We start from the raw sequence: 27,287 nt of genomic DNA on the forward strand, positions 1-27,287 counted from the left end.
TTTTTGGCAACCAGTGGAAGGTGATAGCTTCACAACCCGAATGCTGACCGACAACTTTAATGTGAACCATTCAACCATCGATCATCGTCTCAAAACGTTTGGAAAGGTATGGAAATTGGCTGGATGGTTCCCCCATGAACTCAGCGACAACAATAAAGCCGAACATGTCTTAATTTTCACCGATTTGCTTCACTGAAACGAAAGGGGTCCATTTCTGAATGATCTTGTCACTTGGGATGAATTATAGCTTCTCTTCAAAATCGTCAAAAGAAAGAAGGTCGCTAAAAAAACTTGCAGGCAAACACAGTTTATAAAGATTTCGTTAATTTAGTGGTGGATGTCAAAACAAAGGATTTCCTCCAAGAACCGTGAATTCTTTGCCCATGTAATAGACCGTCTTCAAAAGGGAAGCAGTTATTGAAGAAGATGGGGACTACGCTCCGGATTAATCATTTAAAAATGTTACTGGTGAATTTTTGTTTCCTTTTTCAAAATAAACAGTGTTCAAGAGCGTCTGATAATATCGTTTAAAAACGCCTGATAATTATGCACCAACCCTATATTTGTGCATCAAAAAGATCTGTTATGTTTACATTTGTTTTGCACTGTAATAGTTGCATGAGAACGTTTAATTTAATATATCAGGATAACCGTGTACGTATTGTGAGTACAAAATATGAATGAAAAAATCAAAATGTTTTAAAAATTGCATTGATTTATTTGAGTCTAAAATTTCAATACAATCACAACCTGATTTTTTCTGGAAAAATATAATGCATGGTTTATTCAACTCAATTTACAAAGATGTGAATGGTAAAATGTTATTAACTGAAATTTTATTCAAAGTTACTATTCTAACTATTGCTTATTTAATTCAACTACTAACAAGCACGGTCGTAAATTTTAACGAAATACATGGCATCATTACTTAAAGGATTTCCGGGCATTTTCTAATTAACCACTATCTGAAACTACATTGTTTTAATCTTTCTGCAAGTTAAAAGGCCATTACAGTGCTGAAAATGAAATTTCAAATCCTTGTTCGAGGTTGCCGTAATTAAGTTATTACCGTTGCATTTTTAACAGTCATTTAAACTCTCTTCATTTGCACAATTTAGCTCACAAATTTATATAAATTTATTAAAATGGCAGATAAAAATTAAATATATTTTTATTATGCCCATCAGTCTTTTTCATTATATTCTTTTATGTAGAGTTCCAAGTTGGCAAACATTTGCGTAATTATTCATTAATAAGCACTGGTATGTTGTAGTCTGAAATACTACTGAAGAAGACGGTTTTTAAACGGGTTTTTCAAACATGCTTTACAAATACAATTCTAAAAAAGCGTTTCACATTTGGTATCTCAATTGTGTAACCAATAATAAAAATTTTCACTTCGTTATTTTTCTCCTTCTCTGTTGAAAAACGTACGTATTTCACAAAAGTCCTAAAAAGTCACATGATCGTAATGAGATAAAGAAGTGTATCTCATAACAACTGTGCAATGAGACTAAACTCAATGGAAACGGTAATTAAGTGAAAACTTAGTGAAAATTAAGTGAAAAAAAAAGACATAATTTTTTGTTTACTTTAAAGACACATTTTTAGCATCTGTCTCATGATCGGGTGGAAAGTCGAAAATACTGAAAGGAAAAACGATTCAATACGACTCTTGCTCTGCCCATATCTTTTACTCTATCTGCTTATTGTCCAATCACATAAACAGAGAAGGAAGGAGAGGTATTCCGATCGTAACAACTAAGAAAACGAAATCTTATTTGATAGTTTTATAGATGAAAGATATTGGCACAGACAACTAGATTGCGTCTGAGAAGATAAAACTATTTACTGAAGCATACCTTCTCTTCTGTTGAATGCACACCGCTGCTGTTAAGTGATTAATATATGACTAATACATTTTACTGAAGAAAGATCAATTCAAGGGGTAGTGCCGTAAGTAAAATAAACTTACTTGAGGCGTTACACTTTTGGCTTACACACAATTTATAGTAAGTTTCACACAATTTACAGTTTGTCAAGTTTCTCGAATGACATAATGTGCAAAATGAAATTATTGAAAAAGGCAATCACACTTCTGTTAGAAAGTGGTTTACTGCTATGATTAAAGTTATTTTTTTCATAGATAGTCGAAGCGGATTTTAATCATTTCTGTATGATACATATAATTTTTGAAAATTGCCTTTATTTTTATATAGAAAGCTTCAAGGCATATTTCGTGACAGAAAAATAAATAAAGCGCTATTTAAACGAAGACATTTCACTTCCTTGCCGTCATTCTGTAAAATAATCACATCTCTTCCGTACAGGTACTGGACATTTAAATTGTTTGTTGCTATAAATGATCTATTTAGTGTTATATTAATCTCCTTTGAAATATGTATTGATTTTCACAATATTATATTGTGAATTTGTATGCAAAATATTGTTGCAAAAGTTAAAATAAACAATAATTTTGTTTACATAAGCAGTTTTAATAAGCAAATTAATTGAACTTTATATTAAGTTCTTTCATGAAAATAATTCCGGATTCCGAAATATCTTCACGGGCAAAATTAACTCGTGAACAGAGGTTTAATTTAATGTGTAAATAAATTCTTCACTTTATAATTTATTTATTTCTCTTCCATATGAATAAATGTCGGTAGCAGACGCATAAACTGTCTGCCTGACATTACAGAAACTTACGATGTCGGCGGAAGGGTTTTGAAACTACTAAAGCTGACATAAATATTTCCTTAATACTTGTTATACATAGAATTGCATATGCAAAAGCACACCTACCCCCCCCCCACTTCTACCCAAAAGCCTGTGCACCTGAACCAATCACAGACAATCTTCAAGTGCTTAAAATGATTAGAATATTTCCGACTGAAATAATATTGAACAGAACTTCTCAGGAAATATAATCTATTTTCATGTAATTCCTAAATTTAAATCAGGTTAGTTATACGATTTAAGAGAAACGTTTACATTTATTAAGGTACCCCCTACGAACCCCCTACGATAAGTCCAATATGCAATAGTTTATCTGAAAATATGACCTTCGATCTTTTGAAAACTTCTTTTATTTTATGCCTAAAAATTAGAAAAATTAAAGGAATTTTAATAGAACTTAATAGCTAAAAATAGAGATGTAAGCAATTCTATAATTAAGCGTTTTTCATTCTATTTTTTTGGGTTATTTAAAAATTTTCTTTTCCTATTTCATTTCTTTTACTATTCAGTGTGAATTTTTAATTTTTTGGTGGCGTTATTTCAAGTTTATATTATACGGAAACGCTAAATATCCTGGTTTTTCACTGACGCTGTAATTTCTGTCCATAAAAACATGGAAAACAATTAAATCGGACATGTCAAATACTAATTGATAACAGAATCTCCAGGTTAGTTAATATATACCTTCATATTTAAAAAAACCTGAAGAAATGTAGAAATCAGTTGATATCAACTGCATGACAGTTTACAATACATATTCAGTAGAGTGGATAAAGGGACAAAGAAAAAAAAAACTTCAAAAAAGAAAATTTAAAAAAATTCATTCTAGTCAGGCAAAAATAAGAATAATCTATCAATTCTTGAAATTTTAAAGACAAATACGTTTTTCATTAAATTGAAAATAAAAATCAAAAATCTTAAACTCGTATTTCCCGAAATGTGGTATATTATTCAAACACGCTTACTAAAATACAATTAAAAATATCATACTGAAATTTGACATACATTTAGTTTATGATATTATCTAAGGAACGAACTAAATTACAAGTGCATTTCTGAACCGTAATAAAACAATGAATATTTTTAACTTCGGAAATAGGTCAAAATTTCAAAAAAAATCTATGAATTACAATAAAACTCTTGCAATTTGCAAGAAGCCCCTTGAGACAGAAACACAGCCCCTTGACACACACACACACACACACACACACACACACACACACACACACACACACACACACACACACACACACACACACACACACACACACACACAGATATATATATATAGCGAAGAATGCACCATTCCGATAACTTGTTTTTGATTCAGATTGTTAGAGGGAAGGTTAAATTTGGAGCAAAAAAAATCTATCTCTTCTAGAATATTTAAAAAGATAATTGAATTATAAAATATCTTTGCACGACATATTAGGTTTTTGCATATATGTCATCTGAAATTATATATATATATATATATATATATATATATATATATATATATATAATATAGCTTCAATTATAGTTATTTTTAAAATTCCCATCCTAATGTAGTCAGATACCTTAAGATATAAATATGTCACTTCCCTTTTTCGAGAAAAGGATAGAAACTTTTTTTTGCTGTAGTAAAGAGAATATTTTTTCAAAGAATTTTTCGTCAGAATTCATAACATTTCTCTGTCGAATGGTATTATCATGTAAATAGAAAACTTCACATTTTCCCTGTAATGATATTAATGTAAGCAAGAAATGATCCACTGTAAGCAAGAAATCATTCTAAAGAATGTTCTAAATAATTATCTGCCGAATGCTATACAGAGCCAAAGCTTTACAACTGATCGATCAATGGCCTCTTCATTAATTCACTGGATCATAAATTCACATGTTAACTATTCTCTGAATGAAATTAATCATTTTTTTGTTATCTCGTGTTAAAATGAAGTGTGTTTTGATGTAATGTTACGGATATGAGTAAGCAATTTTTAAATAAATCATTTGCAGATAGTTATTCTTTTTAAAAATTATTTTATGATAAATAGTTGAAACAAAGGTAATTAGAGTGAAACTTGGGTGAAGTCACAATCTTAAGGTCTTTGTTCCGTTCTTGACATACCTATATTTCTAATTTAATATACGGCTTTCATAGTTTTAAGTTAAGCAGCCAATTTCAAAGATACAGGTATGCACATTTTTAAAACCGTAGTTGCAGAAAGAGGGAAAAAATTATATTTAACCAATTTTGTTAAGGGAGATCATATAAAATTCCTTTAAGTATAGTTTTTTGAGTATTAATAGCAGAACTATTTTGCGAATAAAAACTAATCCCTTGCCTTATTTTGAATAATGTTTATGTTTAGAGTGACTATTTATCACAAATAGGCAAGAAGTAAAAGTGTGTTAGAAGTATAAAATAAAAGAAGGAAAGGAAAGAATAAAAGTCCAATCCGTTTATAAACATCTCGTATGTTTGGAGTATGAATAATATCATCGCCCTCTGTATTGAAAAGAATAATTATTGAAACACAATTTTCATATTATCTGACAAGTCATATCACTGACTCTCCGATCCGCCCGAGGGCACACGGATAAAGAATACTGAATGACCGGACCGCCGCAACAGCAACATTGACGGGAACTGTGGCTGAGTCCTGTAGGCCATCACCGGTCACGGTATAACCCTTCCCGAAGGAAGTACGTCCCTTCATCGATGGGAGGAGCCATATCCCCCTCCTATTTATGTACCCACCAGGGTGGCGAGATCCAACCACCATACCGGAAGCCTCATCCTCATTTCGAGGTGCCTCTCCCCGGGTGTTCATACTATCTGAGAATCGAGGATTAGTAAGTTTAAAGTAGAGAGATGATTACTTCCTATAACGGATAATGGAGGAGATATTTTCACCGTATACTTTAATAGACAAAGAAAATTATTATTTAATGGTATATAACAAGTTGCGTTGACAATTCAACGAGCGTTAGAGGTAACAATGATTGTGAGAGAATCCTGTTTCTCATACAGGTGCTCTTTTCTGTAAACAACACCTTTCATTTTTATTAAAGAAGGTGTGATCTTTAAAACTAAATAGCATATCTGATTTTTATTAAAAATGAAGAATGACATGGTATAAGAGAGTATTGGATTAGAACTTAAATACGTTTTAACTTAGTATAGATTATATATAATAACAAATTTTATGTATGTCTTGATAGGACATTAAATATTGCATTTATTTATAACTCAATAAGGTATATAATTATAAATTAACTTTGATTAAGCCTTCATATTTCACAAAAAATGATCATTCTTTATATATTTCTTATTTCTGAATGAAACTTTATGAATTACTTAAGACTACATTCTGTTTCAATTTCTAAAATATAAAGAAGTTGTTCTTATGGAAAGCATTCAATGAGTAAAGACTGAAAAAAATCCGGTACATTGGATAATGGAGAGCAAGGTTTTGTTATATAATGAAATACGAAGCATAGGTATTAGAAACAAAACCGAAACTTAGACAAAGGACATTACTCACGGTGTAGGAACTCACGTCTCAAACGAACAACCAAACACTAATTAAAAAACAGTAATTAGCGATCAGCGAAAATTGGAGACCTCGCTCTACAATAAACACTCCGGAGAGAGAATGAATGAATGAATCATTTCAGGTTCTCGAGTTTATATATGTTTTCCGACAGAATAATATCTCATAGAGTTCTGTAGAGGAATCAATTCATAATACAGAAAATTGAGAGAGCTATAATTCTTGCAATTTTCAGAACCATTTTTGTAATCGAAATCTCCCAATCGCCGACAAATTTGTCGCCAATGTTGGGGCGTTTCAACCTAGAATACATTAAGCATACTTCTGGAATTCTTATAAATATCATTTCCTAGCAATGAGACTAACATGGCAGGGAAGCGATGTTAAAAGATAATTAATAATACAAAAGCATATTGTTTATAATTCACGGAAAACAATCTCGTAAGTTGTGCTTTGCATATCTAGAACGCTTTGTTGCTTATATAAAACAATTTTGGGGGATCTCAGTTCTACATAATGCAAACTTTTCTCTGCACATATGCATACTTTAACTTCTGGTGCGATTTTCAGATGGAAAATTAATTTCAATCGTTTTGTAATAAATAAAAAAAGCCAACTTCACTTTATTTTATTTCAAAGAAAAAAAAATACCAATATTTTTTCATTAAACGAAAAATATGTGTAACTAATGTTCATACTTCTAACTTCATAAAATAACCAACCATAGTTACACTCGATGTTTACTTAATCTTCCGTTATCCATAATAGATATGTACGAAAGTGTGTGTAATTGTTTCAAGCGATGAATCGCCAAAAATCATGTTCCACGAAATTTCATTAGCAAACCAATACAAGGAAGATTCATTTTTTTTTCAAACGACACTTCATTGAAAAAACTTCATTTGTGATGTTATCCAAAATGTCAGTCATTTGATGAGTGTTTTAACTATTTGTGAAGATGTGTATGCTTGGTACATACTACTACCTTAAGTCTCATCCCCATTGTTACTGACGGAATGTAAAAACTCGATATGTACGAAAGTGTGTGTAATTGTTTCAAGCGATGAATCGCCAAAAATCATGTTCCACGAAATTTCATTAGCAAACCAATACAAGGAAGATTCATTTTTTTTTCAAACGAAACTTCATTGAAAAAACTTCATTTGTGATGTTATCCAAAATGTCAGTCATTTGATGAGTGTTTTAACTATTTGTGAAGATGTGTATGCTTGGTACATACTACTACCTTAAGTCTCATCCCCATTGTTACTGACGGAATGTAAAAACTCGCATGGAAGTGTAATAATATTTGACATTAATATCCGAATGATAAAAACAATAATAGTTTTTTCTATGTACAATCTTTATACATTCGCAGATCTATCTGCGTACAATCGCAAAAAGTATATTGTCCTTAAGAAATATACCAAACCGAATCGGATAAAAATTCCTATTCTTTGAAAATCATAATCAGTACAAAACATTTTTTTAGCATCTAAACTCACCCACGTAATCATTACTTCAGCCGTTAACTAAAGAAAATAAAGATGATTGTTTATGAGAAACATAATTTTTTAAAATCATATTCGACGACGTTTTCATGTGCAATTTATTATGTAACGAAGATTGTGCCAATAAATGCTCATTTCTTTAAATTTAATTTACAAGTATTATATATAATTTCAAAACCAATAAATTATTTGATAATTATTCTTAAAGCAATTGAGAAAGGTAAAATTTACCACTAGTAATGCTTAAAAATTAATTCCTAGTTAAGATTTCTTTTATTAAAAAAATAGGCTTTTGAAATATTCAAAATGTTCATTGTTCAGAGAGTCATGTGGTTTCTTTTCAAGATATCTACTTACTGCAATAATTCTCGTAACTTTTCCTTCTAAAAATTTCTGCTGAACTCTTCAGATAGGACCAAAACTATACCTCGTTTGAAAGTTATATATGACTGTCATGCTTTGCCCACATTATCTTGTGAACACAACAGCTACAGTAGTTTCAGCCTTTGATATGTGACAGGAAGGGTTAAAATATTGGATGAATTCCTAAATGGTTCCTCCAGCTTTGAAGGAGAAATATGGTAGAGAGAAGTAGAAATTTTCATTTTCCTACTATTACTTTTCCTCCCGAAAATGTCTGCTTAACTTTTCAGATCAGATTCTTAAGATCCAAAACAATCCCTCGTGCCAAAGTTATGTATGAGTGTAATGCTCTGCCCGCATTATCTTGTAAACAATACAGCTACAGTTATTTTAGCCATTGATATGTTATAGGAAAGATGAAATTATTGGATGAATTCCTAAATGGGTCCTCCAACTCTGAAGGAGAAAAATGAGAGAGGTAGAAATTTTCATTTTCCTACTATTACTTTTCCTCCCGAAAATTTCTGCTTAACTTTTCAGATCAGATTCTTAAGATCCAAAACAATCCCTCGTGCCAAAGTTATGTATGAGTGTAATGCTCTGCCCGCATTATCTTGTAAACAATACAGCTACAGTTATTTTAGCCATTGATATGTTATAGGAAAGATGAAATTATTGGATGAATTCCTAAATGGGTCCTCCAACTCTGAAGGAGAAAAATGAGAGAGGTAGAAATTTTCATTTTCCTACTATTACTTTTCCTCCCGAAAATTTCTGCTTAACTTTTCAGATCAGATTCTTAAGATCCAAAACAATCCCTCGTGCCAAAGTTATGTATGAGTGTAATGCTCTGCCCGCATTATCTTGTAAACAATACAGCTACAGTTATTTTAGCCATTGATATGTTATAGGAAAGATGAAATTATTGGATGAATTCCTAAATGGGTCCTCCAACTCTGAAGGAGAAAAATGAGAGAGGTAGAAATTTTCATTTTCCTACTATTACTTTTCCTCCCGAAAATTTCTGCTTAACTTTTCAGATCAGATTCTTAAGATCCAAAACAATCCCTCGTGCCAAAGTTATGTATGAGTGTAATGCTCTGCCCGCATTATCTTGTAAACAAGACAGCTACAGTAATTTTAGCCATTGATATGTTATAGGAAAGATGAAATTATTGGATGAATTCCTAAATGGGTCCTCCAACTCTGAAAGAGAAAAATGAGAGAGGTAGAAATTTTCATTTTCCTATAATTGCTTAACTATTGAACATAGTAAAATTAATCAAATTAAGCAAATCAACAATTTTGCACATTTTTTTTTATATCTTCACCCCATAGAAGTTAAGAGTTCATTTTCTATTGTTGTTAGTTCATCGAAAATTCGATAGCCTTGAGGTACACTTCAACTTCAAACCTAGACTTTACAGGACATCCACCATACATATAATTAGTATACCTTTACTTAATCCAAATAAAATGAAATCTAATTTCGGAGTCCCTACTTGCCAAAAAATTTCTTATGAAGGGCACTAAAAAAAATGTGGTAGCGTTTTGTCAACAGATTAAAAACAATTAATATCCTAAAAAAAACCCAAAATTTGAGAAAAAGGGCATCCTTTGGCTGTTAATTAGTTTTGAAAATATTAGAAGGTGTTTACTAACATTTCGCACATCGTGGATAAGAAGACAAACACTTATTATCCTTCTTTTTTAAAATAACGACGAGAAAGTGATTTTTTGCAGTCAGAAGATATTAACTGAAAAATATAAAAATAAAAACAATACTGCAAAATGAAATCACTTGAAAATATTTATTTTTTTCAGAAGAGAAAAAAAATTCTGATCTCTTAATAAAAAAATAAGAATTTCATTAATTGAGCTGTTATCGCTGGGATGCTTTTGAGAAACTCATTAATTTTCTTGGTAATTAAATTCAAATGGTCATTAAAATATATGACACTGACTTCTGAAATTTCTGAAACATGAATTGTTATTTAGTTTTTAAAATGTGATAATTTTTTTCTTAGTGTTTATTAACTTTTCCTTAAAAAAATAAATAACTTAAGTAGTTTAACGTTTCTAACGCTTCGGAGAGTAAAATGTTTTTTGCTTAAGAATTATTTAATTTAACAGACTAGACTTTCAGATGATAATATTTCTAACTGTTCTCTTTTTTTACCTAAGTTTCATGTAATGAAACTTCGTGTTTTTCTTGGAATTTTAAAATCCTCAAGAATTTATTTTTAAGACGATGATATATATATACAACATGTGGGGTCGATATAAATATTTCGTCTTAACTCTCTACCATATTAAATTTCAACTATATTAAATTTTGTCAAATGTTGTCTTGTATTTTGAACAACATTTTAAACATCTTGAAAATGCATTAGATTATTTTTTGCATTTACATTTGGCATTTTAATTCAAAACTAACAGAATTATTTTAATGATATTTACAGCATTAATGTTAAGTTATAGTAGTTGATGTTTCTTAAGTAACGCATAATTATATTCGATTTCTTTGTAATTCTAATTAAAAGCTTTTGTTAACATTACAAAGCGCCGGCTTAGTTTCTCCAGCAGTAGGATAAATTTCAAATCGTACAAAAACAATGCAACATTTTAAAATATCTTGAGTCTTTATAAGAATAATATGATAAATAATTATTTATAAAAAGAAAAAGTATTCGTAAATTATTAAATTAATTTCTTAGTGAAAATTACATATTTTTGATATTTCTTATAATTTTCCATATACATTCTTGCTTAGCTTGGGTCTAAAACTAATTTCTAAAACGTTAGTGATATACAGTTTCTTTCAGTCGGTGAAATGTTTTAAATGGCGTAAATATTTATATTTTGTGTTTTTAAAGTCAATAAATGTTTAGCTGAAAAAATTACGAATACTTTTTGCATAATCCCCAGATCCTATTTAATATATTTAATAAAATATTCTTGGTAAATTAGCATTTCTTTTTAAAAACAAGTGCCAATTTTTTTGGATAGAAACTGAGAGAGTTATGAAAATTTACATTTTATTATTTTAGACCAATCAGCAGTCATCTCGAGAAAACGGAATTCATTGAATGGTTTTTCTTCGATAAGGCAAACATCGGAAATGACCGAAAATCGAAGGGTCAGAAGACTTTATAGAAATTTACTAAGTAATTTTTCTCATTATATATTGTTTCTAAAAACATAATATATAATTTTTTACATCATTTAACGCATTTTTGTAATTCGAACTATGTGCCTAACTCAAACGATTTTAAAATTAAAATTGGGCCATGATAACAATGGGCTCTTTTTATAGGGGTAGTTTTGAAATTAAAACATCCTAAAATTGCATAATTTACTGTGAATAAAATGCATAAAAATGGGAAGATTAAATTAGCTTTTTTTAAATTAAGAGATACTTCTTTATTTAAATCCCTTTGATTGTAAAAGTGTGTTTATGTTGCGTATATATATATATATATACAAAGTATAATGATCGTTGGTTTTTATGCGTATAATGATCAACATTTAAATTAATAAATAATTTCAATTTTTTTGCTTCAGACATTGTTCGAAAACTTTCATTAAATTCAACATCAGATTGTACCAAAAAAGGTCTTGAATAAACTTTAAATCCAAACAACTCCCAGATTTAAAGTACATATGTGATCATTCCCTTTTAACAAGAATCTCGCTTTTGTGAACTATTTTCTATGTCGTAACAGTTTTAATCACTGAATGAGTTTTCATTTGACTTGGAAAGTTTCAGTTGTTGGCAGTTTTTCAGAAAATAGAGCATTTTAATAGAATATCAACATAAATTTTATTGGTTGATTTTTCAAAGTATCTAGTTGAAATATGTTCTTCAAAAAATATATTAAAGGTGTTCTTTCTGATTGCGCTTCAGTGACATTAATTTCGAAAAACTGTAATTCTCTACTAAAAAAAGATCATTGAAGATTGTCTAAAGAAGTATAAGATCTGTATCTCATTATTCGATGCTTATGAAAAAATGAAGAATAAAATTTCTTCGTACAACATGCCTCATTTTTGAAGAGTATGAATTCTTGATTGAGACTAATAAATTATTTAAATTGCTCTTACCATACGTTTTATTATATTATTTAATTTAATGAAATTTGCCGCATTAGTTATATTTCTTCCTTAAATGCTGATGATTTCTTCCTCTAATTTAAATTCCTCTTGCATTTTTGCTTAATTAATAACATATCTGCATAAAAAAAAACGTGTCTCTTCTAAAATGAATTTCACGCGGTTAAAAAATTTTTAATAATCAGGATTTTTAACATAGGCAAATACATTGCATTATTGTATAAAATCAATCGATATATGGATTTCATGATAACAATTTGTATTTCATTGTCTCAAAATGCATTTTGTCTGCAACTGTGGAAATATTCTATAACTTGAATTTCTTCCTAATATTTCAAAATACATCTAGCTTTGTTTTGTTAATCCTTATAAAATTTTTAAAGCATAAAATGAAAAAAAAATATTCACACTCGTAAAATGTTCCAGGCGTCTTTATGTGGTAAGAGAAATAGAATTAATCCCTCGTTTAAGATTGTTAAATATATGCCTCGAAGATTAAATACTTTCAAAGGCAGTCAATACACAACACGCTTCTGGAAATTTTGAAAGTGAAACTCATTTAATTATGTCTGTTTATTATTATCATTGCAACTAACTTTCTACTACACTTGTGGTGTCTAAAATTCGGCTTCCGTCTCCCTAAAATCAAAGCAAAAGCAATATGTTTCCTAATCATATTGCTTTTGATTAGGAAATGCAATATGGGAAACAGGATTCTCATATTAGGAGAAAATTATTAAAAAATAGTGAATACAGCTTCTTTTTCATCATAACAAATGACTTCAGATGAATTCTCGCCCACTATTCCATGAAAAACAAAGTGATAACAAATAAAAACAAGTTTCAATAATAATTTTTTTTTCATTTTAATTAGTACAATGAGACAAGGAAAATGCCTGTATTTTCAATAGGTAACCATTTTTGTAATGTGAAAAAAATATTGTTGATATAATGCAAATAACATTGAACGAATGATTGTTTAGTAACTAGCAAAATTGTTAACAACTTCGATAATGTACGAGAATTGCAGGTATTATTATCTTAAAAACATTGTTACACAATAATCATATGGTCTTCAATCATATAGTAATGGTAATTATATCAATAAGAATTGAAAACAGTTATTGAGAATTAAGCGAGCCGGGGATAAAAAGTTTAAACTGAGCTGTAAGATGTTTATTTACATGAATATATTTGGAATTCATTATTTCATGAAGGGACATCATCGTTTAATGAAGGGGTTATATTTGTTGGATGAAAAAGATTGTTGAAGGCAATAAAATAATTTAAAAGTCAGTATTCAAGAAGGAGTAATGGAGAAAATTGAATAAGATCCGGATTAGGTAAATATAAAGAAGACAAAGTTTTTAATTAACAGAAATATCCCTCGAATGATTGTATGGTTTCCTTTTGAGTACATTATTTATGACTCACAAGTTCTGATTCGAAATAAAAAGAAAACTAATTTATGACGAAACTCAAATTCAAATCAATCTATGTAATTCTAATGTACTATTTAATATCTCGTGATACACGTTTAATGCACAGCGCTAATTTCATAGAATCAAATTGCTTCGAATCTATAATTATCACCCTCCGCAATTACTTTCATAATAAGAAAAAGACAGTTATAGATTTTTACTAGAACTGGGTCAATAATCCCGTTGTTTGTGACATAAATAAAAATTCTCAAAAAATGCAGGCACTATGACGATTCTATTAAGTGCCAAGATTCGTGGATCCTTAGGTCCTTAGAAAAAATTCGATATCCTTTCTCGTAGACTTTATAAAACGAGAGAGGAAAAGCAATTTGATCGAGTGAATTCTTTCTTTAGATTATTGATCATAAAGCGAGCTCTCTAGTTGTTGATTGTTGAGATTATAACACTATGATGCTATTTAACTTCGTTTTTATAGAGTAAAAATGCAGGTCGCTTTGCTGGTTTCTAGTGTATAGTCGATTTCTGCAAATACTATGTTTGTTTACACTCCGGTTGTGTTTTGTTATCTGTGTTACGTGGTTTCTTGTGGAATGAAACTTCATTATCTATTATCTAACTTGTTAGACTTCTCACAATAATACATTTCTGAGATAATTTTTGCAATGTTGCTAAATTTCGTCAGAAAAGAAAAGGAATATAGTTGTTTCAAAAATTATATTTCAAAAAACATAATTTCTTTTCAAGACTCTCCTTAAAGTGTCTGCTTTCAATTTTATATATAGAATATGCCCAATATAGCATATGCCGAAAATTAACATTTGACTGTTTCACATTTAAAATTTTAAAATTGTAATACCCTTATTGACGATTCACTTTAGAATATTTGAAACTGCTACAAAACTTTGCTATAAAATCACTAATAGCAATTAATTTGAAAATTGCTTGCAACTGCTTAAACACATTCGGTACCAATGTAGCATTTCGGTATAGTGCACAGTAATCTAAAGATCAGATGATATTCTCAGTAAAATGTGTGATTTATTTGACTCCATTAACTAGTTAGTCTTGTCCGCAGTAGTCCGATGGGAAGGTTTCGGCATCGAGACTGGGAGGTTTCAAACTTGAGATCAGATTTTACCGAAGAATCTCTGTGTAAGTTAGTCTGGTGCACATTAATCCTTGAGGGCCAAATGTCCTCACAAAGGTATAGTTTGCTTTGGGGAAGTGCCAGCTCAGGTGTTATTCTCGGCATCTGATCGTAGTTCAAAATTACGAAGTGCTAGATCAATTAGTCCTAGTGTTTCTATAGACTGATTTATAAGTATATATGAACAAATCGGTGAATCTTAATCTTTCCAACTGGGTAATGATGTCAAATAATGAAATTTTTTTCAATAGAAGAATAAAGAAATCAATCGCAGAAAAATAATTCTAGTGTAAAAATATTTTTATATATACTAAGTACGGCTATTTAGATGAATGACATTTATTTAGAAAATTAAGTGTAATGAATTAATTTTACTTAAACGCTGTGAAATAGATTTTATATACTAAGTAAAAAATAAGTGGTTTTTAAATGTAATACGCAGCAATGAAAAAAAATTATGCAACAGATAAAAGAAAACTTATTCTATAAACGTTGTGACGGTAATTGTGTATGGAAGAAAAGCAAGTTTGATGTTATTTCCTTATAATTGAAGTTAGCTTTGCGGTTAATGGCTATAACAGGAAAATTCAAAATATAACAAAAAAATGATTGTATTGTGTACGCTTGAAAGTGCGCCCATTCTCTTAATTTGTTAAAAACTGTTAGATTTCATAAATTTCCCATTAAAACGTTGCCTTTTATTTCGATATCCGTAGTGCGTTTTAAATATATGATTTTTAAAAAAAAATTTTTAATGAAGAATTCAATTTAAAAACTCATTATAAAAATAAAAGAATATCTAAGTGGTTGATATATTTTTAAATCTTATAACTGATATTAAAGAATAATTACATCATATTAAAAAAACTAAGTCCATAATATTTCATATGGATTTTTAATTACAGCATTACATGAGATATAAAAGGGAAAATTATATTAAGAAAATAAAAATACCGTATAAATTGGTAAGCTCACCTTGACAATTATTTACAATACTTATTTATAGATAAAATATTTATTATTTTCCAATTTGCGCCAGCAGTCAAATATTATTTTACTGTTACAAAAGCATTTGAGACCATTAAACAAAAGTTCATTTTTTGAAATAAATCGAACTGAAAATAAGTTACAACAAGAAAGAATCCTTCCAATAACGCTACCTATTTTATTATCACTGCGTTGGAACAACTCAAATTATAAGCTAAAATTCAAAATTCTTTTCTATTGAAAAATTTTTTTTATCCTCAATAACACTTTCATTGATTGTTAATCAACCGACAAAAATATAGCAAATTTTCGATTAAGCTGTCATTTTCATATGATCGTTATAACGAGAGCTTTTCTTTCTTTCTTTCTTTCTTTTTTTTTTTTTTCCAAATCGGTACATCGTTTTAAAAAATTCTACTTTGGTAAACATGACAAAAATTGGAAATCGTTTGCATCATTCTTAATTGACTAAAATGAGCATTTTTCGCTTGTACAAAGTTTTCATGCTAAACTTATCAACGATTAAAAAAATGAACAATTTTATTAATTTTTATGATTAAAATATTATCACGTGGGTAAATAATGTCGTTTCAAAATTGTTTTTTGATAAGACGTTTTGGAGTGAAGTTATAGAAAGAACTAACGAAGTAAATTAATTACTACAAAGAATTTAAATCTATGAAATAAGATTACATCCTTTTATAACTGACAGCTATAAAAGAAAATTTAAATTGATTATTGAAGAAAAATTTAATTAATTTATTGGAATTCTATCTTTTTTATAATCATAATTAAATACTGAATTCATTGCACCAGGTTTCAAATGCAATTTTGGAATTTAAATTGAACTACCATTTGACAACGTTAGAGACATCATCGGAAATAATTTTTTAAAAATTCTTTTAAAGATATTTATGCAATAAACGAGTCAAAAATAGAAGTTTAGTAAATATACTACATCTCCAAGTATCTACTTATAAATATAGCTACCTGCATTGTTTCTTTAATTTTGTAAGTACTAAATTTTGCATTATGTATAATGTTTTCAGAACTTTTTGTGAAATAGGTTTTTGCAAGTATTTTTTAAAGAGCCTAATGAAATTTCAATATTTTAAGCGTAGAAATTTAAACTTTTACGGTAATTGAGGGGGTTAGCTAAACATTATACATTTCAGATTAAAAGTTTTAATATAAGTAACTGAAATTAAAGTCTATAGAATAAATAGAGCAGTTTTCTGTTTCTACATGTAATACAATTTCCTAGGCTAAAGCGAATGTTTTAGGAATACAATAAAACCTCACTTAACGAGTATCTCAGTACGATCCGCATAAAAAGCAAAACAAAATGTAAAAAAGTAACCTTCTTAATAAGAGATGCTCCGCATAACTACCTGTGAATAAACACCGTGACATCACAAGCTAGTTTAATTTGTATCAGTCTGTATTAAGGCTTTGTTTGAATTATATCTACATGGAAGAAATTTTGGTCGGATAGCGTTGTCGAACTTGACTCCGAGGGAATTGAGTAAGTGCTTGTGGTGTCTTAATCTGCGAGATTTTGTTTCTGACTAATGTTATAGCAACGATATTCATGAGCAGGAAGAACATAGCCAGAACTACCGAAGAGCTTATGCAGCTGCATTCTGTTTTACAGCAAAAAGCTACAGAAGAAGATTTGGTCAGGAGAGGAAGAAATAATAAACGCAACAAAGCAAAGACCTTCCAGTGAAATAAGGGAGACGGTGAAAGCATAGGCAATTATTGTATCGTTTATAGAAAAGCCTCACCGTGACAAGGCAGTAGCTGTGCGCGCTATAGATTTATTCAACGACAACGCTATGTCACATTTTTACCGAACTTTTGAAGTGCAACCAAATGTATATATCTTTAGACAATTTTCTTGTAACAAAGCATGCATTATAAATAATAAATTACGTTATTAGAATTTTTTAAGTATTTTTTTTTTTCTGAATGGAGCGCATTGTCCTATTTTACATGGATTCCTACGGTAAAAAAAATTATTTCACTTAAAGAGTATTTCGCATTACCAGTAAGATTCGAAATGAATTATACTCTGTCTACGAGATTCCACTTTATTATTATTTTGAGATACGAGAAGTTTTAAAACAGAATTTTTTTTTTGCATTAAATTTGAACTTTTTTTTTTTCTTTTTCTTATCGCTATATTAATTATTGGGCTATTATATTTCTTTAGTGTTTCTCGTGATTTTCGAAAATTTTTAGGATTCTTACTATCATGAATTCTTGTCTTCAGTTTTAAGATCCTGGGAAAAAAATTAAATTTCCTTTTGTAACTAGCCAATGGTCTACAGTATAGGTACAAGTTAACCAATAAAATATTAAAATAATAGTTAAAAATTATTTTAAAAAATTAGTATCAGCTAATTTTTACCTCAGTAATGCAATGAAAAAACTAGTTTTCTTGATGTCATTTTAAATAAGAGTTGGAAAGTTTTTCTTTAAAAATATTAAATAAATAATTACAAATATTAATTCCTTATTTTTAGTAAAAACTGAGGCTAATTTGTTTTTACTTTATAAATTAAATCCTAGATATTTATATTAATAAAGATGAAGAATAAAAGTCTTATAAAACAAAGTTTCCATTCATGATCAATATTAGATTTTTTTAAAAATCGCAACATTCTTTATAAGAAAATTTTAAATCGTCTGTAGTACCATAAATGCACAAGATGTGTTTTAAAAAGACAGCGAAAACTCTGTAAATACAGTGTCATATTAAGGATTTTTAATGAAATATTTTGCATCAAAATCGTTGAAAACTTTTCAAAAAGTAAATAAGTATCCTGAGTAACCTGACGGGTGTATACTTTGATGTTTTATTGCACCAACATACATCTAAGCTAACTCGTGAAGAGTCTATTCACCTTGTTTAGAAAGCTTTGCAATAAAAAAAATATTTTTTGGCGAAACGTTATTAACTATATTTAATCTATGTTTATTTATATTACTATTTATTAAAACTCATCTTCATCTTTTCTCGTATACATTCGAGATTTCGGGGTTCCATTGGGTCGCTTAAATCTCACGTTGGAATTCTATAAATTCTCTCTTTGTTTGTAGCTTTCATCTGAGAAACGATTTGCAACTCAATACTTAAGCCCTTTCTCTTTTAAATGATTCCGATTATAGCCTTATCCAATCAGATAAAGGACGTTTTAGTTGTAAGACTTATTGCTCTTCCCTAACCTTCTGGTGTGAAGCTCTCGTTTATCCCCATTTAATCAATAGCCTGTTTCAGCGAACACAGCACTGCAACAGGTGTCAGAGAAATCTATTTCTCAATGTTCTGTAACTCTTTTCGGTCAAATCGTATATTTCACAAGAAGTGGCACTACGTCATATCGATTCGTTATTCTCCTCAGCATGAAGTAATTAAAATGCGATGCAATAATCTTACTTTGATTTTCTTATTGCATTTGGTGGAATTTAGAATTGCATTTCAATTTTATCAATAGATAGATATTAAACTGAGTTTCCCCTCTTTATTTGAAATCTACTGGATAAATGCTAATGTAGTAAGAATGATCTTTTTCAAAAATAAATATGAAGAAAATTCAAAGTTTTGAATTTTTTATTTTATATACCTAATAGAAGTTTTTTTTTCCCGCTAATATTATTATTTTTGTTTTTATTATTTTCTTTTGAAACTATCAGCAGCAGTTTATCCTTTTACTTATAACAATGTTCTAATATTGTGATGTTTTCACCTACTATCTAACCTTATAATATATTTCAATGAGAGATTTTATTCAGATTATGCAAGAAATGAGACCCAAAATTATCAGGTATATCCTTAAAATATTTGAAATTTTTCCGAGACTAAAGCCACTATGATATTTAAATGAAAATGAAAAAAGTGAAATGGGGTGAAAAAAGGGGCAAATATTTGATTTTTATCGAATTTAGTTACAGTGTTCATTTGTAAAAAAATTACAAGAATATTGATAAAGTTTTATTTTATTTGTAAACATTTATAATTTTATTACAGTAATAATTTACAGAGCATACAATCACAGTAAGCAAAAGTAAATCCTATAATTTATAGCAAACAATGAATGCTTAAATTAATTTCTCAAAATATTTCTAACAGAATTAATCAAAATATTTCTAATAACATCGATATGTACAAGTATTCTTTGCATAGGTATGTGCAGGTATTCTTTGCATACGTTTGAGTAGGTATTCTTTGCTCAAGTATACGTAAGTATACTTTGCATAGGTATGCCTAGGAATTATCTCCGTAGAAGTGTACACATATTCCTTGCATAGGTATGGGTAGCTATTCTTGCATAGGTATGGGTAGCTATTCTTTGCATAGGGGTGTATAAATATTCTTTGTATAGTTATTCTTTTACAGGAATGTATAATATTTGCATAAGTACTCTTTTCAGAGATTTGCATAGGTATTCTTTCATGGGTGAGAATAGATATTCTTTACATAGGTATTATTTCATGGGTAAGAATAAGTATTCTTTGCATAGACATGTATAGCTATTCATTACAGAGGTATGTATACAATAAAAGTTTTAACACAAGTATCATTGAATATTTCATATTTAAACTTTACAGTAAAGAATTATCTATTATATATACAAAACTATAACATTTATTCAATACATAAATTGCGATGGAGGATTATTTTACGCCACAGTTATATCATTATGCACAATTAATCAAACAAAACTGTTTTAGCACAAACATCAATACACTCCTGATATTTACATTTCGTATTAAAATATCATCTAGTATATATATATATATATATATATATATATATATAATATCATTTTTGTCCTATTCGTTTGATTTCGATGAATTTTTACTCTTCAGCTATGTTAATAATCTTGTAGAGCATAATATAAAACTTTCAGAATGATATAGCACATCGAATGTTTTCCCGCATTTCAACAATATATTTTTCATGCACTGTAGATTCAACATCTTTTTAAGAAGAATAAATAATTATTTTTTAAAATTGCCGAATAAGAAATAAAACTCTACTCTTCACATTTTTTTATAAGTCAAGGCCATTTTGAGTATATATACGTTTGTTATTCTAGTTCTCTAAAATTTTGATATGATTGGATTTTTTTGCTGTTTTTGTAATAAATCACAATTGAAAATGATACTAATTATTTTACTAAGTATGAAACATAATTAATATTCCGAAAAAAAATCAAATGAAATCAAAAATCAAAAATGAACTGAATCGCAGATTGATGCATGTAAATCATATTTGCTCCAAAATTTTTGCTGAATTAAACTATATTTCCTAAATTTTTTACTGTGTGAAAATTTGTTTCATATTTACAAAGAAATTTCAACATTTTAATAAATAAAAATTAATTCACATTATCAATTTTCTAGTGAGAAAGAAACTGAATCATATAAAAGAAAAATACATATTTGTTTATATAAATAAATAACAATTTTGTTCAGTATCTTAAATTCTTTGCTTTATTACAAATGTTTTAAAAAGAAATTTATTCGTTTGTGTCTCAAAATATATTGTTACGTGACGTCATCGAAACAAACGTCAACCACATTATTTCAATACTATGTATGAAAATGAGTTGGTATTCTTTATTTCTAATATTGTGTTCTTTGTTTCTGAGTGATAAAACTTATAGAAATAAAGGAAATTATAATTAATAATTAACTAAATGAAACAAAAAATAAATATAGCTTAAATGTTCAAAATCTTGATACTCGTTTCATTGATAAGAAATTTATTTCATTTGCTTTTATCATATTTTATCATCCTCATATCTAATATTCCTCTGAAGTATCAGCAAAAATTATGACACTAATGTACATACACAATATGAATTAACAAAATATATTTGTTGTTTTATAAGGCTCTGTATTTTGAAAACTTTATTTTTTCAACTGGCGATATTTTGTTGAGAATAGCAAGCAGGGCAATAAATAAAATATTTTTATTATTATTGCTAAATTATTGCATTTTTTAATTAGGAATTTTTATCCTAAATTGCGAGCTCTATAATCGATAATTAACAAATAACGGAATTTGTAAATGGAATAAACAAATTTTTTTTAAAAAAAAGTGCCAAATCAAAATCTATTTATAAAACTTTATCATGATGAAAATGCCAAATTATTTTACATTTTTATCTCAGTTATTAAAAACACTTGCAGCTTTTACATCGAGAACAGCATTATTGGTTTTGTTTCATCTTTTATTTATTCTTACTTGGAAGGGATAGAGTCAAATTTAGGCATTACTCATTCATTTAAAAGCAACCTCAGTTTTCGATTTCAAAAGTAACAAACATCTATTTAATTTCTTCTTCTCTGATATTTTCCCTTTTATTTCAGAACAAAGTGCTCCAAAACAAAATATCATGGACATTTCTACAATAAATACATATCGACTTTTATGTGTTATTTTACTAACTATCAATAATTAGTAATTACGAATATTCTAAATGCACTAACACTTGAAGAAAAAGCAGTAGCTTCATGCTTAATATCATATTTCTATGGCGATCGTTAATTACATATATCAAAGTTTTGGCTAATTACACACATTCTAAACACTAAAAGTAAGTTATCCGAAAACAAATAAATAAAAGACATCTGACGAATGTTAAAAATATTCTAAAGGAGGGGATTGGGAGGGTGTCTAAGATATAAATATTTTACATTTATTATGTATATAGCTTCATTAAGCATTCATCATTCACCAGGTATCTGTCATATACTGTACTGATTTTATTTTACAAAACGTCAGTTTTACAGAAAATTCTAGGAAAATTTGTAGGAAAATTTATGACCATATAACGTTTCTCACAAGATTTGAAAGCTTTATGTTATACAAATCCTCTAACAAAAATTTGAATATAAGTAATAGTAAGAAAGATATTTTAGTTGATAAAAATATCCAACTAACATGACAAGAATCACACATGACAAGAATTTCGAAAGCTTATGACTAATGAGTAATTTTTATATTCTTGTGAATTTTCAAAGCCAAGAATAATAATCTGTACAGTTTCGTAAATTACTTTTCTTGAAAACAGTTTTTTAATGATGTTCCTTCTCTTTGAAACTGGTACATACAATAGATATATTTGCCATTTATGATCTTCTATTTAATAAAAGGAGCAGAAATCGGATCAGAATTGCTGTTGATTCACAACAAACTCTTACAGTACACTCATATCAATCGCACGCTGTGCTTGAATCAAAGATAAGCTCCGTATGGGACTGCATTCCTTTGTCCTATAAAAAAGAAAACATTAACAAAAATTAGTATTTTCATTATACGCAATAAAGTACATTCTTTAGATGCCAGAATGCACGTCAAACCTCACTGTTCATATTGTATAACGTCTTTAATGCCTTCATATTGCAAGATGAGTAGTGGATTCAAAAATTAAATTGACGAATCATATTCATCGTGTATCACATAACCATGGATTGATTCCATTATGATTCTAATTTCTTCACACAAAATATCAAATTTCTTCTAATTTGACCTGTAAAACTGCAAAAAAGAATATTAATGAAATTCTCTGATGCCCCACTCTTTGAATTAAAATAGCTTTCTAATATGAAGCTGCAGAGTAAAGTATTGTTCAAGTTTTAGGATTGGATTCTGAAAATAAACGCAACATAATAATACCTGAAACGAGTATCATATACAGTTATAAAAAAAGAATGAAATAATAACAGATAATTAATTTCGAAGTAAAAGGCATCGCATGCTCTCTGGTCTATTTTAAGAAAAAGGAGAACCAAAGATTGATAATAACAGGGCATGAAGAAAAGACAGCAAACAATCTTTCGAGCATTTATTTCAACAACGAACTATGGGAAATTAATGTCTCTGGTTTTCCAGGGTTATTATATGTCTGGAAATAAGAAAAAGTATTCTTTAGATAAGACGTGGAAGTTGTTTTTAAAAGCAAGGGAATGCTGCTTGTGTATCATTAAAAGAGCAATTACCCACTATAATTACTATTATTAAGCCGTATATTAATACTCTTAATAATATTCAATTATTCTAATGCCATCCATTTCTCTGTAACAAAAGAAAGACTTGCCCAAACTCAATAATGCAAATTACCTTCATATACATGATTGCAAAATAATCCATCAAATGACTCGCAGAAATGTTTCATGTTTCATCCTTTCAATTTGATTTCTGATTTGAGTTATTTTAACTGTTGGTAACAATATATTATATCAGATAATGTTAATTCTAATTTTACGTCTGAATTATCATTGTCAATATTGTGAAATCTTAGAGATTTCCTGAAATGATATATTTCGTATCATGTTAGTCGTTTTAATGCAGTCAAATTACCTCAAAATAACTTTTTTATTTTCATTTGTATTGTACAATTTTTTCTATTTGTGTTTTTTAAAAAACAAATTTTGTCAGTTTGATTTATTGGCTTGGTTCGTCAAAGGAAAAATAAGAGGAAATGATTGCTTAGGCGAAACTTCCTTAGAAATTCAACGAAACCCATAAGAAACAGTATCAGCTGGCAGATCGAAGAAAACACTCTAAAAACTTTTTCTCAATCAAATCGATTTAAATTTGGAACGAAGTCGAAGTTTGGGGTTGATTCTAGGCGATTGAATGCTAGGAATGCGTTGCAGCTGCTCCGCCAAAACACTTAGAATAAAAAGGCTACTACAATCTATGGAAAGACTGATAAGAAAGGACCGAGAGAATTGAGTAAATGGCGTTTAGCTTAATCAGTTTTAAGATCCCTGACAGATTTGTTCAGATGATTTGTAATAAATATTTTTGCTGCTCATTATTTAATTTGAATAATGTTTTTTACTGCCTTTCTTCCTTGTTCTAACTAACTAGAAACATATGAATATACGCTCAAAGTAAGCTTTATTTCAAAACTTTCTTGATTGAGTAAATTAGATCCATTGATGTACCCCATCTAAAAAGTTTCCATAAGTTGTAGACTTCCTTTTTTTTTTATCTTCGATTCTATGGCTTGGTAACACGAAGATATATATTTTAAATTGTCCTAAAATAAATGATCGTGAACATATTTTGGAAGCATTTTAAAATGATATAATTAAAATCTGAATCATTCCTATTTAGAGGGATCGAAGAAGTAAGGCATGTATATTTTAGAATTTTGAATTTGAAATCTAGTACATTTACATAAGGTTTGAATCCAATTCCTTTCTTGATTTCAGAAAGCACTTGTAAATACTGCAAAGTTATCAACGTAGATACAATGCTGCACAATGGAGTTTTATAAATAGAAAATCGCAATTTAAATCTAAAATATTACTCCAAAAAACCGTAGATAAACAGTTAACAACATGTATTGTTAACTAAAATTTTTCCCTATCTGTAAGTTAATAATAGACATACCAGAGAATCAAACAGACATAAGTCTAATGCAATTTCCAATAAGCAATTCAGGCTTTGAAATTTTCTGCTCATCAGTAAATAATTCACACCATCATTATCGTCATTCCTTTACAATAAAATCATTTAAAAGAAAGCAATAGCTTTTAAATTTCATTTTTTCTCGTATAGGTGATTAAAAATATAGACCGAATATTAATTATGATAATGAGTAACACTTTGTCATATAGAAATTGAAAACTGTTGGAAATAGTAGGCGCATGATGCCGAACATTATGGAACGTGCGAAAAATAAAATATAGAAATAATAAATTCATATTCGTTATTCTATTTGTGGGATTACCCTAAGAATCTCGAATGTTTAAATCCTTCAAATCCTCGTTTTCGAATTGTTTTTAATGTCACAAACATGAAATGTAGTGTGATCGAGAGAATTTGTCAATTCTTACCATGCCACTGCCTGATGTGCATTGAAGATGATGATCGCACTTCCTTTAATAAATATGTGAATTTGTTGCCTCTTTTTCAAACGTTTATATTTATTTATTCACAATTGATTCCCTTATATAATTTACTTTTTCATCCAATTGTTACTGTATAAATTACATCCATGATGTAGAAATAAACTTTCGAGTGAAGGTACTGAACACCAGAATTATTAAATAATTATGATTTGATACAGCGAATATATCATAATTAATAGAAACAAAAAGCATTCCCTCTCTTCTGTAGACTTTTCACTCTTAAGAAATCAATTTATAAATATTTATTGAAACATATAAGAAGAAACCAGAAGAAGTGGTTAAACCGAAACTTTTTCACATATTCTTTAATAAATTTACTTGTGTATAAATGTACTAAACTCCACGCCATTGGCGAACATAGTTACGAAAAAGTGAAAATTAGCATGGAAATTTTGAAACTCTTTTTTTTTTTTTTTTTTTTTTTTGACTAAGAGCTGAGAAGCTGTAAATACACAAGTATTCGAAAATCGAATACGTATTTTCTAACCGATTAAAACCAAAATCTGACACAGAATTTTAATCAGAAATTCGCATACCAAATTTCATATGTTTAAGTCATTGCACTATTGAACTTCAGATTTACATGCTTGAGAAAGTACAGACCGATAGTCTCTTGACAAATTTGGCTCCAAATTTGATACATCCCTACACTTTAAATGTTAAATATCTATATCAAATTTCATCCATTTAGTTCTATTCGTTTTGTAATTATTGTGTTAATTTATATTTAGACATGAGGGCAGATATGCATCTTCCAAATTGGTTTCGTGCAAAATCCAATAGAAATCTTAAAATTGGGTGTAAAGAGCATATACCAGATTTCATCCGTCTAGCTCAAAATATTTTTGAGTTATCGTGTTCACAGATAAATGAAATTCGATAAAAGTGCTTTCCGAACTCAGAAAGGTCTGAAAGTTGAGATTCGTCAAAAATTCTTCTAACTATTTGATGATTGCAATATTTTCTTTTTGTATGCATCATGCACGAGAAAGTAAAAATTTTAATTTGAATGAATAACCAATGTCTGGTACTTTTAAATATGAAATCATTTCAACTCTACAAAAGTCCTATTTCTTGTTTTTTTTAAAAGTTTTCCGAAGTATTGCTTTTTCAGATATTTTCACATTATTTCATATCATACACTTTCTCTCTCTCATTCTCAAGTGCGCCATGAATAGGCAATTCTTAAAATTGCAACAAAATTTTGAAATTCTAGAAGAACGTTCAAGAAATGCATAGAATATCAAGCCTTTTTTTTCTCGTCACGAACTCGTATAGACATCATGTTGGGATTTTCACTTGAATAGTGATCTGTTTTCTTTAGAAAAACTTTAAAAGGAACAGCATTCTTACGCCTATTTGAGTAGGTGATTGATGATGAATTTCAGTTCACGGCTAACTTGCTCATAAATTATTCTTCTGATGTTTCTAAAATCCTTGTTTACTTCGGATCAATATGCCAGTTAATTCAATGCTCTTAAAAATAAGGGGATTTCTCAAAATG

General features: G+C 28.8%; 1 protein-coding gene across 2 annotated transcripts in view; it reads right to left on the bottom strand.

The window, feature by feature from the left end:
• Positions 1 to 22,865: 22,865 nt before the first annotated feature.
• LOC129960594 (uncharacterized) overlaps positions 22,866 to 27,287 on the bottom strand; it is a 201,011-nt gene continuing 196,589 nt past the window's right edge. For both annotated transcript variants that reach the window (XM_056074093.1, XM_056074092.1), the window contains one exon: positions 22,866 to 23,131. In XM_056074093.1, the coding sequence (XP_055930068.1) occupies positions 23,056 to 23,131 (76 nt within the window). In that variant the 3' untranslated portion in view covers positions 22,866 to 23,055. The remainder of the gene's footprint in view (positions 23,132 to 27,287) is intronic.

Source organism: Argiope bruennichi, chromosome X2 (assembly GCF_947563725.1).
Source record: "Argiope bruennichi chromosome X2, qqArgBrue1.1, whole genome shotgun sequence".
Taxonomy (NCBI): domain Eukaryota; kingdom Metazoa; phylum Arthropoda; class Arachnida; order Araneae; family Araneidae; genus Argiope; species Argiope bruennichi.